The 19,269-nt window shown below is 46.9% G+C and overlaps 1 protein-coding gene across 3 annotated transcripts in view; it reads right to left on the reverse strand.

Annotated features, from left to right (window-relative positions):
* The window catches only part of TBC1D15 (TBC1 domain family member 15), a 611,295-nt gene that overhangs the window by 486,669 nt on the left and 105,357 nt on the right, over nucleotides 1-19,269 (reverse strand). For all 3 annotated transcript variants that reach the window (XM_085653851.1, XM_085653849.1, XM_085653850.1), the window contains exon 3: nucleotides 10,520-10,594. In XM_085653851.1, the coding sequence (XP_085509977.1) occupies nucleotides 10,520-10,594 (75 nt within the window). The remainder of the gene's footprint in view (nucleotides 1-10,519; nucleotides 10,595-19,269) is intronic.

Genomic DNA, 19,269 nt, shown 5'->3' on the forward strand with positions numbered 1-19,269 from the left:
CAGCAAGCCCAACCCTCTATGTTTTGTGAGTGCTACTCATACACTTTATGACAACACTAGTATCACTTGAGCAGGAGTTCGCTCTTATCCAAGTTTAAGATAAGACAGCTCTTGTAAATCCAGGTTTGAATCTCCTCAAATAAACTTGACAACTGGGCTGAATCCATCTCAAAGCTGCCACTCTGGGTCAGCACTAGCTGTGTATCATCCATGTAAATGTGCAATCCTGCTCCTGATGTTAATAGATCATACTAAGGTGCGATTATAGATGCCAATTACCGTAGGGTAAGAAGGGAGTCCTCAGGCACTCCCTAAAAGATGCTAGAGCTGGCACAGTAACACCACTACAACACATTTCACGTGACTCAGAAGGACTACTTAGTTGATGGTATCAAAGGCAGTTGATAAGTCAGGAAGCATTAAAAGATCTGCAGAGTTATCAGAGAATGTGGCCAAACGGCTAGGGCGGTCGACCTCGGAGCTGGGGTACCGGGTTCCAGTCTCGACAGGTACACTCAACAGTCTGTGATTCTGGGCAAATCACTTAATCTCCTCGTGCCTAACAAAAATGCATGTGTCCATCTGTAACGTAACTGGTGCTCATGTAAAGTGCTCTGATACTTTCGGGTCTAGTTCGTGCTAAATAAAACTCTGCAAAAAAAAAAAAAAAACTTTCAGCTACCCTGTCCAGCAGTCCAAATATCTAATAAAGCTTTCTCTGTACTACAGTGGAGCTGGCAACTCTAAAAGATTCCAGTATAAGCCACTAGGATGGAGGTGAGTGGAAATTTGTTCAGTCACTACATTTTCCAGGATTTGAAAAAAAGCAATCCTACCAATTGTTGATTAACTGGCTAGAAGAGCAGAGTTCATAGAATGCTTCTTGAGCCTAGGAGTAATCCAAGATTGTTTTAGCTAGGCAAGTACCTATCCCTCTGCCTAAGAGCAGTTCACAATCTGTGAAACAGAAGGGGCCATCTGTTTAAGAAGGAAAGGTCATGGTTCACATAAGGACTAAGTAGGATTCACTCCTTTAACACAACCCTCAATTTCCCTTTGCATAACTTTTCTAGATGGAAGGTACTATAGTACTGGACGGGCAGAATTAGTTCTGAATGAAGGGTAGAAACAACACTTTTAAAAGCCGATGTCAGAGTGAACGCAATGATTCTGTTGAATTTATCAGTAGCTTTGGACACTGTTGACCACAGCTAACTAAGGCAGAGGATTTTTTTGATATCACTATGGTAGGAAAAAAATTCAACCGCTTTTTTTCCATTCTATTGCAGAGGGCCTCTTTTCAACCTTTTTCTTCAAAGGCCTCAACCATGACATGTTGCATTCTTACGAGATCTGTACTATTAGCAGATGCTCATCCACAGCAAACCGTCTGTCAATTCCGATATCAGAAACGATTGTGTAGGTGGCAGCTCCTTTTCACTGCTGAATACATACCTTATACAACTCTTTGCCAGCGATTCTACAGCAAAATTCCCATTTGTTGCAATTATGTCCAAAAAAGTGGGCTTCCATAGAAGCTCTCTTCCTTCCTTCCTTCCACAGAAACCGCCAAGAAAACTTATAGGAGGTTATGTGCTCATTAAAACCTTCATAATAAACATTACTAAAACACTCTTTTAAGGACATCCATCAGCCACTAATACCCCATGCAGTGAATTGGCTGAAGCATGACCCACCCGCTGAAGAGAATTGACTGATCTACTCACTTTGAGAATTAGCCAAAGCATGATCAATCCCTGCCTGGAGCATTTAGCATTTGAGGAATATGGAGTAGTTTCGTACCTGTAACTCCAGTTCTGCAGTAGGGGTATCTCTGTTATAGTCATAATCACGTGAATAGTCCCGCCCATGTGTGTGGAAACCGGAGCAATCTAAATAGTCTATTAAGTTGTCCTCTTCTGCAATCCTGCATAGACACTTAAGAGAAAATAAAGACAAATAATGCAGCCTGAAATAAACAAGGCTACTCTGGCCAGTTCTTCATCCTGAATTGAAAAATGATAGCCTGATAATACTGATTATAAACATTTTTTTTTTTTTTTTGTTTTTTTTAAATATATTTTTATTGCAGGAATCAGTAAATCGTTACATAATCAACCAGCATTATATAACAAGCAAGATCAATGAGACACAACCCTCCGTCCCCCCGCCGTAAGTTTCTTACACAGCCATTCAGCCCACAACCCTGGGGTCGGGCGGCGAAATTCAATGGGGGCTCAGAAGGATATCGAGGCTGGTCCGGATGATCCACTGCTTTTCCAAACAAGCCTATAAACCCAGAAAGAAAAACCCCACCCTCAAAAACGCTACGAACCAAAGAGAACCCACCCAACCCCGCCATCAGCGCACGACAACAACCTCAACAGGATCTGCTAAAGGACCCATGGGGAAAGCAACAGAGCTGAAAAGTGCAATCGTCTATCGGGACTTGGGGCGAGCTGCTTCCTCACTTTCAGAGTCGCTGGGGGCGCAATAATCCCTAAGGGCCTGCACTAACGTCTCCCACTCCAGCGCTGCCTCCTGTGCCTTCTCATTACGCTGCCTCCAAGCTAGCTGGTATCTTAGCGTGCTCTCCCCCGCCGCCCACTTCAAAAGTTCGCTGTGCCACCGGCTTCCTGTCGGACCAGCTCGTGCCTTCCAGTTCCTGGTCACCTCTCGTTTAGCCAGGAGCAGCCCTAAATCAATGAACTTGCTAGATATTTTGTTCTTGGGGGTATGAGGGAACCAGTGCAGGAGTCCCACCGCCGCGTCAAACGATAAGGATCTCCCCGTCGTCTCCTCCAGGGTCTTCCCCACTTCTACCCAATAGGATGACAATCCCGGGCAGGCCCACAGCATGTGGAGAAGGTCCGCCCTGATTATAAACATTTTGCTAAGTTTCCTACATAGAGAAACTCCCCTTCAAAAAATCCTCTGTCATGATAGAGAGGAAGGGTTGGACAGACAAGCCCCATAGGCTAAAACAACAATTGATGGACAGAATGCAGAACAATGTCATACATTCACCCCAGTACAGAGATCTGGGCCTAAATCCATCGATTTTTTGCTCACCATGCCGTTCCAGTTTGAACCCAGCCATATGCAAATCAGTCTTGACCCTGTGCCTCATGAGAACAGTCCAGCCCGAACTGCCAAGCCAGGTCCTCCCTGGACTGGAAACAACCATCCTAGGACCGGTTTCGGGGTTTCACCCCTCTTCAGCCAGGATAGCTTGATTCCAGTGGCATGGAGAGCAAGGGACCCACGTCTGGGCATACCCTTCCCACTCGGGGTGACAAATGCAAAAACAACAATTGATGGACAGAATGCAGAACAATGTCATACATTCACCCCAGTACAGAGATCTGGGCCTAAATCCATCGTTTTTTTGCTCACCATGCCGTTCCAGTTTGAACCCAGCCATATGCAAATCAGTCTTGACCCTGTGCCTCATGGGAACAGTCCAGCCCGAACTGGCAAGCCAGGTCCTCCCTGGACTGGAAACAAGCATCCTAGGACCGGTTTCGGGGTTTCACCCCTCTTCAGCCAGGATAGCTTGATTCCAGTGGCATGGAGAGCAAGGGACTCACTACGCCACTGGAGTCAAGCTATCCTGGCTGATGACGGCTGATAGCCAGAAACCGGTCCTAGGATGCTTGATTCCGGTCCAGGGAAGACATGGCTTGGCAGTTCGGGCTGGACTGTTCCCATGAGGCACAGGGTCAAGACTGATTTGCATATGGCCATGTCTGAACTGGGGTGGCGCGGTGAGCAAAATAACGATGGATTAAACCCAGATCTGTGACTGGGGGTGAATGTTTTGCCAATGTGCAACATTCCGTCCATCTTGTGTGTTTTGCTGTTCGCCCTATGTGGGAAGGGTATGCCCAGACGTGGGTCCCGTGCTCACTACGCCACTGGAGTCAAGCTATCCTGGCTGATAGCCAGAAACCGGTCCTAGGATGCTTGATTCCGGTCCAGGGAAGACATGGCTTGGCAGTTCGGGCAGGACTGTTCCCATGAGGCACAGGGTCAAGACTGATTTGCATATGGCCATGTCTGAACTGGGGTGGCGCAGTGAGCAAAATAACGATGGATTAAACCCAGATCTGTGACTGGGGGGGAATGTTTTGCCAATGTGCAACATTCCGTCCATCATCTTGTGTGTTTTGCTGTAAGCCCCATAGGCTGCCATGATGTGTCTGTAAAAGGATACCGTGCCTTTAAGCAACCCTCCAGAGACCCTCGGTATCCCATGATGCACAGCCAAAGGATAGTTACTTTCAGTTCTTTTTGAAGGTGTATAAAGCCAGGCCTGTAGCATTCAGGATATTATCGTTTCATCCACCGGGGAGGGGGGCGGGTTGCTTATGACTATAACAGATACCCCTACTACAGAACTGGAGTTACAGGTAAGAAACTAATCCTTCTGTAGTAGTGGATCTCTGTGTATAGTCATAATCATGTGAATAGAATGGCAAGCCCAACCCCACAAACCAAACCCAGCGGTGGAAGAAACAGGCAGAATCACTACTGTGAAAACAAATTTCTCAGCGAAGCCTGCCCAACCAGAGCATCTGCCCTGGCATCAGAGCTCAGACAGTAGTGTTTAGCAAAGGTATAGACTGACTTCCAAGTGGCAGCCCTACAGATGTCTGCAATTGGGACATTGCGCAGCAAAGCCGATGTAGCAGCTTTACCTCTGATAAAGTGAGCCTTAGGCTTACCCCCTAGAGTCTTGTTAGCTTTCTGGTAACAGAGTTTATTACAGGACACAATCCACCTAGAGATGGACTGTTTAGAGGTAGCAAGACCAGTCCTGACCGATCCATAATTAACAAATAATTGATCCGATCTACGAATCTCCTTAGTCTTATCTAAGTAGAATTTCAACATTCTTCTCACATCGAGAGAATGAAGGGACCTCTCCGCCGGAGAGGAAGGATGCTGAAAAAACGTGGGCAACGTGATAGTTTGATTCACATGGAAATCGGACACAACCTTAGGAAGAAACTTTGGGTGAGTTCTCATGACAACTTTAGATGCATGAAACACAGTATAGGGCTCTTGGCAACAAAGAGCCTGGATCTCACTCACCCTGTGAGCCGATGTTATAGCCACAAAGAAAGCTGCCTTCCAGGATAGATGCTGTACAGAAGCCTTATGAATAGGCTCAAAAGGCTCTTTCATTAGTCTAGACAGCACCACATTAAGCTCCCATGAAGGCGAAGGACGCCTAATGGGAGGAAACACCTTCTTCAAACCTTCTAGAAAATCTTTGATGACTGGGATTTGGAAAAAGGAAGTTTGTGAAGGGCATTTCCTATACGCAGTTAAAGCTGCTAGGTGAACCTTAATGGAATGAAAGTTAAGGCCAGATTGAGCCAAATGCAGTAAATATGGGGAGGATGACATCCTCCTAGCAGGATGTAGGGTCTGCACCCTTAGAAGTGCACCAAATGCAGAATCTCTTCCATTTGTATGGATAGGAAGTCCTTGTAGACGGTCTTTTTGCCTCTTTTAAAATCTTCATGCAGTTCTGAGGCAGATTTAAATGTCCAAACTGCTTTGGGTCAGGAGCCATGCTGCCAAACTCAACGACGAGAGGTTGGGATGCACCATCTGCCCTCCGAACTTCATGAGAAGGTCCGGCCGACACGGAAGTCAAAGATGCGGCAGGAGAGACCAATGTAGAAGGTCGGTGAACCACCACTGCCGAGGCCATTCCGGAGCAATGAAGATCATCCTGGCCCTGGACTGGGACAGTTTGATCAACAATGCCGGGATCAGGGGAATGGGTGGAAAAGCGTAGAGAAAGTTGTTCGACCAGTTGATCCACAGTGCATTCCCCAGCATCCCCGGTTGGTAAAACCTGGATGCGAAGTCTCGGCATTTGCTGTTTTCTGCGGTGGCAAACAGATCGATGTCTGGAGTGCCTCACCTTGCGAAGATGCCCCTTAACACCTAGTCGTTTAAGACCCATTCATGGTTTCCTTGAATGAGTCTGCTGAGCGCGTCTGCCTGCGCATTCTGCACACCTGGCAGATGAGTCGCCGTGATTGTCAGTCCCCTGGCCAGCAGCCAGTGCCAGATAGTCTGCGCCTCCCAAGAAAGTGTGCGCGATCTGGAGCCCCCCTGCTTGTTGAGGTAATACATTGTTGTTGTGTTGTCCGTCTGTACAAGCAGGGGACTGGTGTGGAGCGATGGCTGGAAGGCTTAAAGTGCCAAGTGAACTGCTCCGAGTTCCAGAAAATTGATGTGATACGTGGCCTCCGTCTGGGACTACGTCCCTTGTATTTGAAGGTGTTCCGAATGCGCTCCCCAGCCGTGGAGAGACGCATCTGTCACAATGGTTTGAGTCGGTATCTCTTTGTGGAACGGGATTCCTCTGAGGAGATTGTGAGGTGAACACCACCACTGCAGGGACTGGGCGGCGTGTTGCGACAGTTGAATCCTGTCCTCTCAGTTCCCTCGTTTCTGGTCCCACTGATCCTCCAGACATTCCTGCAGAGGCCGCATGTGGAGGCGTGCATGTGGAGTGAGAAAGATGCAAGAGGTCATCAAACCCAGAAGAGAGGACACCGTCCTCACCGTCGCTGAAGGAACGGCCATGAGATTCTGAGCCTTCCAAAGGATCGAGAAGCGTCGCTCCTCCGAAGGACACACGTTTGCCTGGAGTGTATCGATGGAGACTCCCAGGTACGGCAGACACTGAACAGGAGTCGAGACAGACTTTGCCATGTTGATGTGAAGGCCCAATTGGTTCAATAGAACAGCCGTCCTGTTGAAATGTAGCTGTGCTTCCTGAAAGGGGGACGCTTTGATCAGCCTGTCGTCCAGGTACAGATAGACGAACACCTTGTTCTTCCTCAGGTGCGCTGCAACCACCGCCATGCACTTTGAAAAAGTTCTGGGCGCATACTTCAGGCCGAATGGAAGCACTGTATATTGGTAGTGATTGGTGCCAACTAGAATGACAGGTTAGAGATGCGTTGCTGGGCCTCCGGTTTCAGGGAGGTGAGACGCAACCATGCATGGCGCCGCAGAGTCACACCATGACAATATCCATGAGCTGCCAGGAGGGAGGTGTCCGCCGCCGCACTGATGATCTGATTGGAGACCATCAGACCCTCATTGAGAAACTCCTGAAAGTCCTCGTGTTTGCCTCTAGGCAGGAGTTCCGTGAACTGTTGGAGAGACTCCCACAAAGAGCGGTCATACCGGCCCAAGACAGCCATCGAGCTCGCTGCCTTCATTTAAGTGGCTGTAGTGCTGCAGACTTTTCTCCCCGCAGAATAAAGTCTACGGCTTTCCTTGTCCGGTGGAACCGTGGTCGAAGGGGCCGTAGCGTGCTGCTTCTTCGCCGCCACCACCACCACCACTATGACGGAATCCGGAGGGGGATCCACCCGCAGGAATGCAGTGTCCGAGTCCGGAGGCCTGTATTTCTTTTGAAGTCTCAAGGGAGCCGACTTCACAGATTTTCTTCCTTTGTAGTTTCTCAAAGATCACAGACGTAGACGGGGTAGGCACGGACAGTGCAATGCCCAGCTTCGTCGCTCCCCTTACCAGAACCTCCTGAAACGTGGTAATGTCATCAACCGGTGACACCCCCGGAGGTGGGGAATCCGAAAGAGTCGGCGAATATATTCCTGCACTAGAGGACTCCGTGTCCCTAATATACCTGGAAGGTGACCGCTTGTGACGATGACAACGGCGTGATCTGGTTGAAGACCGGTGCCGGCTACGAAAGCGATGACTCGGCCGGGATCGAGATCTTGGCCTTCTTGGGACCACTGGCACAGGTGGAGCAGCCGGCGGCCGAGGAAGCAGCTGGGGCGGCGGTGGAGGCGGCAGCAGACGTGGAGGAGGAGGTGGAGGAGGAGGAGTAGGCGTCCTAGGTCGCAGAGGCGACTGACAAGGAGCCACAAGCCGAGCTGATTCCGGTGACCTGGTTGGTGAATAGGTCCTGGGGTACTCCGAGTCCGAAGTATGAATCACCCTCCTCCGCTTGCGGGCAGGCCTCGAAGAGGGAGCTCTGGAAGCAGTGCCCTTGGACGGTGAACGTCAACACCGTCTTGACCTTGAACTCCCAGGCGTAGAGATGCTGACCACAGAGGGTGACCGGCTTCTCGACGTCGACTTTCTCCTAGACGTCGACTTTCTCCTAGACGTCGACTTTCTCCTAGACGTCGACCGTCTTCACGATGTCGATTTTCCTCCTGACGTCGACTTTTTCCTCAACGGCTTTGATCCTCTCATCAACAGCGTCGACTGTGAACGGCGGTGTCGCCTCGACGGCGAACGCCGATGACTCCTGGACAAGATCGACGGCGACGATGTGTCGACGTAGTCTGTGAAGTCCTCGACGTCGACCTCGTCTGAGGGCTTGAGGTCCTTCCCCTCGACGTTGATCTTCGATATCGTTTGGACCCAGAGCCCTGGGTCGAAGGGGAGCATATGGTAGTTATACATGGCCTCGACGTTGTTGCCTTTGACATCGACCGGGACCTGCATCGTTTCTGAGGCTTCTTTTGACTGGGGAGCCTCCAGAGGACGACGCATGGGTTGTGGAAGAGGAAAGGCTCTCTCCATGCCCAGATGTCTCACCCGCAGCCTGTTGTCTTCGCTTCTCCAGGCCTTGAAGACGAATCTTCTCCCTATCACGTAGGGTCCTCCTGGAGAATGACTTGCGACACAGGAGTCAGGAACATGAGCTGAAGGAAGACAGAGTATACAAACCCTATGAGAGTCAGATTAGGCCTCCTTCCTGCCACATTCTGGGCACTTGTCAAATAAAGATGGCATTTTGACAAGAAAAGGGTGGCGAAACTGCCCCAAAAAGACAGCAAAAGGAAGGTAAAGGCCTCAGACGTCGAGTGAAACACTCAAATTATCAAAAAAGCTAAAATATTTGAAGATATACCACTAAAGGTAGAGCTCAATGCTCCAGGGTCCTGCTAGCAGGAGCCGGAAAAAAGAACTGAAAGTAACTAGCCTTTGGCTGTGCATCATGGGATACCAAGGGTCTCTGGAGGGTTCCTTAAAGCATGGTATCCTTGTACAGACACATAATGGAAGCCTATGGGGCTTGTCTGTCCAGCCCTTCCTCTCTATCGTGACAAAGGATTTTTGTGAAGGGGAGTTTCTCTATGTGTGAAACTTAGCAAAATGTTTAAAATTCAGTATTATCTGGCTATCCTTTTTCACTTCAGGCTGAAGTACTGGCCAGAGTAGCCTTGTTTATTTCAGGCTGCATTATTTGTCTTTATTTTTTCGTAAGTGTCTATGCAGGATTGCAGAAGAGGACAACTCAAGAGACTATTTTGTTTGCTCCGGGGTCCACGCACATGGGCAGGAATATTCATGTGATTAGGACTATACACAGAGATCCCCTACTACAGAAGCATCTATTCATACATTAGTGTTAACTATATATCCAGAGAAAAGAGGTTATCAGGAGCCCTACAACAAGTTCTCATTCGACCTAGTGTTTCACACTTGGAGAAAGATTTAACATCAGTCCTCCTCAAACCTCCCCAACACCCTATCATGCATTAACAAAAACAAAATGGATACGGAGGCAAGATTTCAAAATGATTTCATTTTGACTAGTTTTCAAGGCATTATAAACGTTAGTGGGTTTCAGTACGTAAACAAAAGGGTACGATAACGTCAACAAACAAAGCAAAAACATTCAGGTCATGAGCAATTTTCAACATATGCTGTCTGGGTGAAAATACACCACTGAAGATGCTGAATAGTGGATTAGGAAAGTCTGCATTCTTACAAGGGTACATGGGACCAAGTATATAAACAGCTATTTAAAGTAGCCCATCCCTAGTTGGTAGCATATCCTCATATTGGCTATTGGAGAGAGGAAGGAAGTAAAAGGTATGATCTATAAAAATACAGAAGGAAGATTGCACCTGTATGAAAACCTCAAAAGCCCAGAGCTTGTCAATCAATAGCAAGCCCAGTTCAAAGGAAAAACAACATGAGGTAGCCCTTTATGATGCCACCTGTAGAGGAGGAATAGAATGCCACTGCAGTGAACAAACATTATCCTGCTAGGCCTATACTGGAGTGCAGGAGAAAGAGAAAGTGACAAAGAGTGGCTTTGCCCGAGGCAAAAAACTACAGCATGAAACCTGATCATTCAACAAATGAGGTGCAGCAACACAACATAGCATATCATTTAATGGAACTATAACATAACTACCAAGTTCCAAGGTCCTTTCAAAAATGCTAAATGAGTTAGAGAGCAATTAAAGAAAGAATTCTCTTTAGGCAGTGAAATAGCTGAGGAACATATAGAGGCAGAGGCTAGTACTCCAGTTTTAACTCATAATTGCAGAATACTGTTTGAAAATGGAACTGACAGGCAACACGTAATTTAAAATCCAACTAGTGGCTGGACAATGAGAAAAAATTAAGTTCACAAACAACAAACTTGTACTAATGGTTTGTGGACACACTCAAAGTGAAGTACTGTAATCACAAACACTTTTTAGCATACCTTCCCCGCACAAGGAATATTGGTAGAGTCGAAATGATCATCTAATGGTTTCCAGTCAACAACTACATCAGCCTCCTGGAATAAAGACATAAGAAAAAAAGTTAACTTAACCTACGGGACTTTCGTCCATTGTACAAGTTCAACCTTATAAATACAATCAAACCCAATGGGGTTAAGCGCGGTCAATCACATTCAACCAGGCTTGATCCGCAGCAGTATACTTACCGGTCATAAGCTTGTGTGCCTTTACCATAGAATATCCCTTAATCCACCCTACAGTCATTTAGCACTAGATTTTTAGAAAAAAAGTGATATGGCACGCAATTAGGTGTACATGTAAGCTGAAGACCTCAATATATTTGGAAGTATACGGGAGGAGATTTGTCCAAACAAATGTTTTACATGTTAACAGAGTAGAAATACATTCTTGCAAGTTCAAACTTTCCTTAAACTTCAAATTGTCCACATAGAGACACAGTGCCAGAAAATGACAAGAGAAAGCTGCATCAAGCTTTGAAAACTACAATGTTCATGAATATCTTGAACACACTCCATAATGACTTTAAGGTAAGAAGCCGTGGGGTGGTTATGTATAATTATTACTTTTCATTCATAAACACTTATACACAAAAAAGTAAAGAAAGTTTAGCTGAGTCAGGTTTCCTCACAAAATATCAGCCTACACTGACATCATATTGATATTTCCCTCTAAAGTCTCTTGACAATTGTCAAGGTTTTGTATATGCAGTTTTCCAATGTCTGTGTTGGAAAATGACACTCTCGGACGAGTCACCCCAAACTTTTTGCTTTCTCCTCCTCTTTTTAGATGTTTGTTTTGTTGGCTTTAGGACTCTGGGTAGTATACCACTGCTGCCCAGTTCTAAAGTGCATGTGCTTTCTCCCCTGAACATGGTAACAATGGTGTATACCTGATTTGCATATTTAGGTTACCTATATGTCCATTGTAAAATAGTGGACCTGCAGTAGGGATTGTGCCACCCACACAAGTAACTTTTCAAACCTGTCTCAGGTCTGACATTGCAGGGCCTGAGTGTGCAGTTTACTGGCACTTCGACTTGGCATTTAAAACCACTTGCAAAGCCTTACACTCCTCTTTTATTACATACAAGTCACCCCTAAGGTAAGCCCTACATAGCCCTATGGGCAGGGTGCTGTGCTATGTAAATAAAAGGTAGGACATGTACTTGTACGTTTTACATGTCCTGGTAATGACAAACTGCTAAATTCGTTTTTCACAACTGTAAGGCAGAAACTCCTCTCATAGGCTAGCATTGGGAATATCTTACAACACTAAGGCTGTTATTCCTGATCAGAAAGGAGTAGCTGCATCATGTTTCATATCTTTGAAATAGTAATGAGAAATCCACTTTAGTGGTAAAGATGGATTTACGATTACTATTTTAGAAAGGCCACTTTTAGAAAGTGGACATTTATCTGCTCTTAACTTAACAATGTGTGCTTTGTAGTCTATAGCCAATACACCTCTGGGCTGGGTGACCGCTACACTTTGTGCATTCGCTCTAGACAGCCACAAACACAGGAAGGGTAGGTGTGACAGAACTCATCTACAATCTGATGACCTTGCCTGGACATGGGCTAATACTTCACATGAATAGGATGTCCTGTCCCAACACAAAGGACTGATTACCCCCATAGATATCCTGGCAGACGGGACTGGGTTAAAAGGAATACTTGTGTACTTCAGAGAGCTGCCTTGAAGTCATCCCCACATCAAAGGCACATTGGGGTATAAGAACTGGGGCTCTGACCTTACCAAGACAGTACACAACTGGACCTGTGAAGAACTCTGCCAGGAATAAAGACTGCTGTGCTACAAGGATTGCCACTCTGCTTGACTGACTGCCCCAAAGAACTGCTTCTGCTGTGTTGATCTTCCCTGATGATATTTGCCCTACTGAGGACAAGGACTAAAACCCATCACACTTAAACCCAGAGTGACTACAAGGGCTTGCTGGCTTGCCTCCGGTTTCTGAAATCGCAGGGTCATGTAACACTTTCTACAACTCTCCTGGTGCTGCTTGACTGTGCCATCTGTGAGTCCTACCCTTGCCTGAGGTGCCCCCTCCAGTCCTGGGCCTCAGAAGTGTTTTTTTTGCAGAGGTTTCTCCATCGAGGTCGATGCAGCAGCAACTTTGCATCGATCGGAACTAACGCATCGCCTTAAACGCCGACGAAGTGGCCGCTCAACAGCAACTCTACAGCCAGCGCAGCTCAATGACGACAGACAATGCGGCTCAATGACGACGCAGTGCCTGTATCGTACAGGGGTTCGTCAACGAAGCTTCTATCGGCCATGCGGATCAGTGCCGACGCTCAACTCCATCCACGGAATCAACGATGACACAGCACCCCTCGACTCCTCTCCTTGAACCTCAACACTTTGCTCCATCCAAGGTACTTTGTTAATGGGACCTGTCTGAGTCCTGTAGCCAGTCTGCACTCCATCACGGTCGGCCGAACTTTGGATTCATCCCAGTCTAGCACGACTTCAAGTAACATTTTAGTGCTGTTGACTATTAAGCACTATTTTTGGCTTATTCTTTAAAAAATCATAACTTCTGTTCTACTTATTGGATTTTTGTTGTTTTGGTCATGATCTTCACATACAAATATTCTCTATGTCTCTAAACCTGTATGGAGTCTTTTTGCGGTGTTTTCATTGTGTTAGTGGGGGGGTGTTACACAAAAACTCTACACGTTGCGTCTTTAAATAAGCCTGCCTGCTCTGTGTCAAGCTACCAGAGGGTGAGCACAGGTTATCTTTTAGTGTGCCTCTAGCTTACCCAGCCTAGAATGGTGGTTCCTGCTTGGACAGGGTGCATACCTCTGCCTACCAGAAACCCCAGGTCTTACAGCCTGCATTTTCCTCTTTGGGTTTGCTTTCTCTCTAATTCGAATATCCTGTTTTTCAGCTCCAGGTTTTCTCTCTTCCAATGTATGTATGTGTGTTCTCTTTCTGTTAATTTTCCACTTTGGGATTTGTGAGGAGGTTAGGGACTGAAAGTGTAGCCTTCTGCTGGAGTACTTCTCATACTGGTATTCTGAAAGAAAGAAGGATAAGGCTGGTGTTTTGGTCCCATTTGTAGACCCATTCAGAGTGCCACAAATCGCGTGCCACCCAGTTTCCTTTCTTGTGCCTTCTTTAAATCCCAGGGCTTTGAGTTGAATAACCCCAAACCTGGAAGGAGTAAAGGAGGAAGGATGAGGATGGAGGCAGAGCTTTTAAGGGCTGGATCAACAAGTCTCTGGACCACTGCATCCCCAAGAAACTGACCTGCGCCAAGCGTTCGCACTTGCACTCCTGGTACAATGAGACCCTGGCGATGGAAAAAAATGCTGCAAAATTCTGGAACGCACAGGGAGCCAAACTTACTACCTCAATGCCAAAAAGATCTACAGGCAGGCCATTAAAGCATACCACAAACTAGTACAAAAATCTAAAGCCACATTCTACACTAACTTGATTACATCAAGTCCCAACCCCTCTAAAACCATCTTTTCCCTTATAAACGACATGACAAAACCCCCAGCAGGAACTAACAACATCATATCCTCCAATTTGCAATGTGAATCCTTGGCACGCTACTTCATCTGTAAAGGTGAGGGTATTTACAACACACTCAACACCAGAAGGGCCGCCGCTAAATTGTGCACTCCCAATTCCTCTCCTGATCTCCCCTACTCTCTACAAGACTTACAATCTATGTCTTTCACCGACCTGAAGATTCTGGCAGCAAAAGTGAAATCAGGTTCGCCTGACGATCCAATAAAACCAGACACCTTCAGGAAATTCCAGGATTGTATCATGACGGAAGACAGGGAATTGATCAATAGATCGCTCCAGACGTCAGCAATTCCTAAATCCTGGAAACACACCAAGGTGGCACCTTTACTAAAAAAGCCAACGCTGGATGCATCCCTGACGGAAAATTTTAGGCCAATTTCTCTGCTTCCTTACTTGGCCAACATTATGGAATCCCATGTCAATGGCATCCTGACCAAGTACTTGGAAGTTAATGAGATATTGGACAGGTCACAAAATGGATTCCGGCCTAAGCATAGTACGGAATCCGCCCTGCTGGCAGTCACAGAACAGCTAAGGGTGTCACTGGACATGGGCAACACCTCAGCACTGATCTTACTGGACCCGAGTGCGGCCTTTGACACGGTCTCCCATGAGCTTCTGCTCCAACGACTCGGGGAGATCGGGGTCAGCGGTAAGGCTTGGGCCTGGTTTGCGTCCTTCCTATCCGATCGCTCCTTCCAGATAAACGCCCCTCCCTATCTGTCCAATACTTATCCCCTTAGCTGCGGTGTCCCTCAGGGCTCTGCGCTGAGCCCCACGTTATTTAATGTGTAGGTCTGTCCCCTAGCCCTTTTGGCCAAAGCCCGGCAGATTAATATGATATCTTACGCGGATGATACGCAATTGATATTTACTTTCACCAGCAACCCAGCCCAAGATCAACTGAAATTCCGTGAAGATGTCCTGCCCATCTCCAACTGGATGGCAGATAATCATCTTCAACTTAACTCCTCAAAAACTGAGGTGCTCCTTGTAGGCCAGGACACCTATAAATGGGACTACCAGTGGTGGCCTGCTGCACTGGGCACCCCTCCCCAACCGAAAACTGCAGTTAAGAATCTAGGGGTCCTGATGGACAACTCCCTCTCCTTTGAACTCCACACAAAAAAGGTGGCTGGCACATGCTTTGGCCACCTACGGGGTTTGAAACCCATCTTGAGGTTTTTCAATGACCCCACTAGTCAGGTGATCATTCAATCGGTGGTGCTGTCATGTCTCGATTATTGCTATGGACTGTTACTCGGTGTAAATAAAACGGTCACGAAGAGACTTCAAAGGGCACAGAATGCGGCTGCCCGCATTATATTTGCCCTCCCCAAGCAGTGCCATACATCCCATCTTCTGCACCGTCTGCACTGGTTGCCTATCAAACAGAGAATCCAGTTCAAAACTCTCTGCACCACCTACAAGATCCTTCACGGTTTGGCCCCCCCCCCAGATAATTCTGGAGCTCTGCTCACGATATGTTCCCACGCGAGTATTGCGATCAGCAGACCTGCATCTGGCTTGCACTCCTAGGGTACGTAGGAGTAGAGCTGGAGGACGCTCTTTCAGGTCTTTGGCCCCAGCCCTTTGGAACTCTATTCCTCTTTTGGTACGCAGCACACACGATCATCTGGCATTTAGAAAATACATCAAAACCTGGCTGTTCCCATCCATCTAGTGCACAATATGTATGTTTGCTGTGACCGTGTTCCCTAGTCTTCAGTATCTGACCTTACCGGGCGGCCTTTCATCCAGCTAGTTTCACTTCTCCTGGTCTCCCGTTCGCAAGCGCTTGGACGCCCCGATGCTGGGGTAGCTATGCGATATACAAGTCCAGCTAACATAACATAACATGGTGTTCTCCACCCTTGTACAGTCCACCAGGATTTTTGTTTTCTGCCTTCTAAACTAAAGAGACATTCCTCCTTTCCTTTGTGCTGATAACACCCGAACACACTGACTGCTGCAAATTTGTTGCTGGTGTGGGAAAAGCCATTCCTGCATTTTGGGAATGCAGCCAGAGAGGGACTGAACTCTTGGGATCATCTTGAGACAGCCCTGAAATGTTCAGAAATCCACCTGTGGGACTGAGGACTTTTTAAGATGGCTCCCTCTGCTGCTATCCTCCCTGTGTTTTCCTACAGGTAGGGAGAAACATAGTGGAACCACAAGGGCAGAGGCAGTATCACAAAATGGGTTATTTAGGTACTTTAGGGAGATCCCTCTGCCCAACCAGCATGGGCTACCATTTCTGCGCACATGGAACCGCTTGTCAGGGGCTCAGTATATGTGGAAGGTGGGTAGGCCTTTCCTATCCTGGAAACACACGCCTTGATGTTTCGCAAACTCAAAAAAACTGGGTATATTCATGCAAGTACTAGGCATAAGACTTTACTTCATAAACACACTCTTGTGTGTGAATCTGACATATTAGTATGATGAACACCACTACAAAACATAAATTACTTAATGTGTGAGAAATAAATATTACAAATTTTGCACTGCTAAAGATGTGAAATGTGAAGCTGACGTATTACACATCACTATATTTTGATCACCATAATGAGTGATACCATTTGAAAAACAAGCATTGGCATAGCCAATAGGTCTCGCCTTTGGGACCTTATAAGTGTTTAGTCAGAGATATTGACTTTGCCTAAGTCTTTAAGCTGTGCTGTAAAGAAGTCTGCAGCATGAAAAGTTATAATAAAGAAGTATTAGAAGCACTTTTGTTACTTTATATATGACCAAGATAGCATTATGTACAACTGAACGACCATATTAAAAAAGTATTAACAATAAATATTGTCTTGAGGTTTTTTTGTCCTTTTAATGCTACTAACTTCTATCTACGTGTCACAATGGTTGCTTGTTATTGTGTTTTTTGTTATGGGGGGCATAAATAACACGAGGGTGAAGGTCAGTCAGTGAGAAAGAGAGAGAGAGTCAGTCAGTGAGAAAGAGAGAGAGAGTCAGTCAGTGACAGAAAGTGAGTGAGTGAGTCAGTCAGTGAGAGTGAGAGAATCAGTCAGTGAGAGAGTGAGTCAGTCACTGAGAGTGAGAGAATCAGTCAGTGAGAGAGTGAGAGAATCAGTCAGTGAGAGAGTGAGAGAATCAGTCAGTGAGAGAGTGAGAGAATCAGTCAGTGAGAGAGTGAGAGAATCAGTCAGTGAGAGTGAGAGAATCAGTCAGTGAGAGTGAGAGAATCAGTCAGTGAGAGTGAGAGAATCAGTCAGTGAGAGTGAGAGAATCAGTCAGTGAGAGTGAGAGAATCAGTCAGTGAGAGTGAGAGAATCAGTCAGTGAGAGTGAGAGAATCAGTCAGTGAGAGTGAGAGAATCAGTCAGTGAGAGTGAGAGAATCAGTCAGTGAGAGTGAGAGAATCAGTCAGTGAGAGTGAGAGAATCAGTCAGTGAGAGTGAGAGAGTCAGTCAGTGAGAGTGAGAGAGTCAGTCAGTGAGAGTGAGTGAGTCAGTCAGTGAGAGTGAGTGAGTCAGTCAGTGAGAGTGAGTGAGTCAGTCAGTGAGAGTGAGTGAGTCAGTCAGTGAGAGTGAGTGAGTCAGTCAGTGAGAGTGAGTGAGTCAGTCAGTGAGAGTGAGTGAGTCAGTCAGTGAGAGTGAGTGAGTCAGTCAGTGAGAGTGAGTGAGTCAGTCAGTGAGAGTGAGTGAGTCAGTCAGTGAGAGTGAGTGAGTCAGTCAGTGAGAGTGAGTGAGTCAGTGAGAGTGAGTGAGTCAGTGAGAGTGAGTGAGTCAGTGAGAGTGAGTGAGTCAGTGAGAGTGAGTGAGTCAGTGAGAGTGAGTGAGTCAGTGAGAGTGAGTGAGTCAGTGAGAGTGAGTCAGTCAGTGAGAGTGAGTCAGTCAGTGAGAGTGAGTCAGTCAGTGAGAGTGAGTCAGTCAGTGAGAGTCAGTCAGTCAGTGAGAGTCAGTCAGTCAGTGAGAGTCAGTCAGTCAGTGAGAGTCAGTCAGTCAGTGAGAGTCAGTCAGTCAGTGAGAGTCAGTCAGTCAGTGAGAGTCAGTCAGTCAGTGAGAGTCAGTCAGTCAGTGAGAGTCAGTCAGTCAGTGAGAGTCAGTCAGTCAGTGAGAGTCAGTCAGTCAGTGAGAGTCAGTCAGTCAGTGAGAGTCAGTCAGTCAGTGAGAGTCAGTCAGTCAGTGAGAGTCAGTCAGTCAGTCAGTGAGAGTCAGTCAGTCAGTGAGAGTGAGTCAGTCAGTCAGTCAGTGAGAGTGAGTCAGTCAGTCAGTCAGTGAGAGTGAGTCAGTCAGTCAGTGAGAGTGAGTCAGTCAGTCAGTCAGTGAGAGTGAGTCAGTCAGTCAGTCAGTGAGAGTGAGTCAGTCAGTCAGTCAGTGAGAGTGAGTCAGTCAGTCAGTCAGTGAGAGTGAGTCAGTCAGTCAGTCAGTGAGAGTGAGTCAGTCAGTCAGTCAGTGAGAGTGAGTCAGTCAGTCAGTCAGTGAGAGTGAGTCAGTCAGTCAGTCAGTGAGAGTGAGTCAGTCAGTGAGAGTGAGTCAGTCAGTGAGAGTGAGTCAGTCAGTGAGAGTGAGTCAGTCAGTGAGAGTGAGTCAGTCAGTGAGAGTGAGTCAGTCAGTGAGAGTGAGTCAGTCAGTGAGAGTGAGTCAGTCAGTGAGAGTGAGTCAGTCAGTGAGAGTGAGTCAGTCAGTGAGAGTGAGTCAGTCAGTGAGAGTGAGTCAGTCAGTGAGAGTGAGTCAGTCAGTGAGAGTGAGTCAGTCAGTGAGAGTGAGTCAGTCAGTGAGAGTGAGTCAGTCAGTGAGAGTGAGTCAGTCAGTGAGAGTGAGTCAGTCAGTGAGAGTGAGTCAGTCAGTGAGAGTGAATCAGTCAGTGAGAGTGAATCAGTCAGTGAGAGTGAATCAGTCAGTGAGAGTGAATCAGTCAGTGAGAGTGAATCAGTCAGTGAGAGTGAATCAGTCAGTGAGAGTGAATCAGTCAGTGAGAGTGAATCAGTCAGTGAGAGTGAATCAGTCAGTGAGAGTGAGTCAGTCAGTGAGAGTGAGTCAGTCAGTGAGAGTGAGTCAGTCAGTGAGAGTGAGTCAGTCAGTGAGAGTGAGTCAGTCAGTGAGAGTGAGTCAGTCAGTGAGAGTGAGTCAGTCAGTGAGAGTGAGTCAGTCAGTGAGAGTGAGTCAGTCAGT

The sequence above is a fragment of the Triturus cristatus genome, chromosome 4_1, assembly GCF_964204655.1.
Source record: "Triturus cristatus chromosome 4_1, aTriCri1.1, whole genome shotgun sequence".
NCBI lineage: Eukaryota > Metazoa > Chordata > Amphibia > Caudata > Salamandridae > Triturus > Triturus cristatus.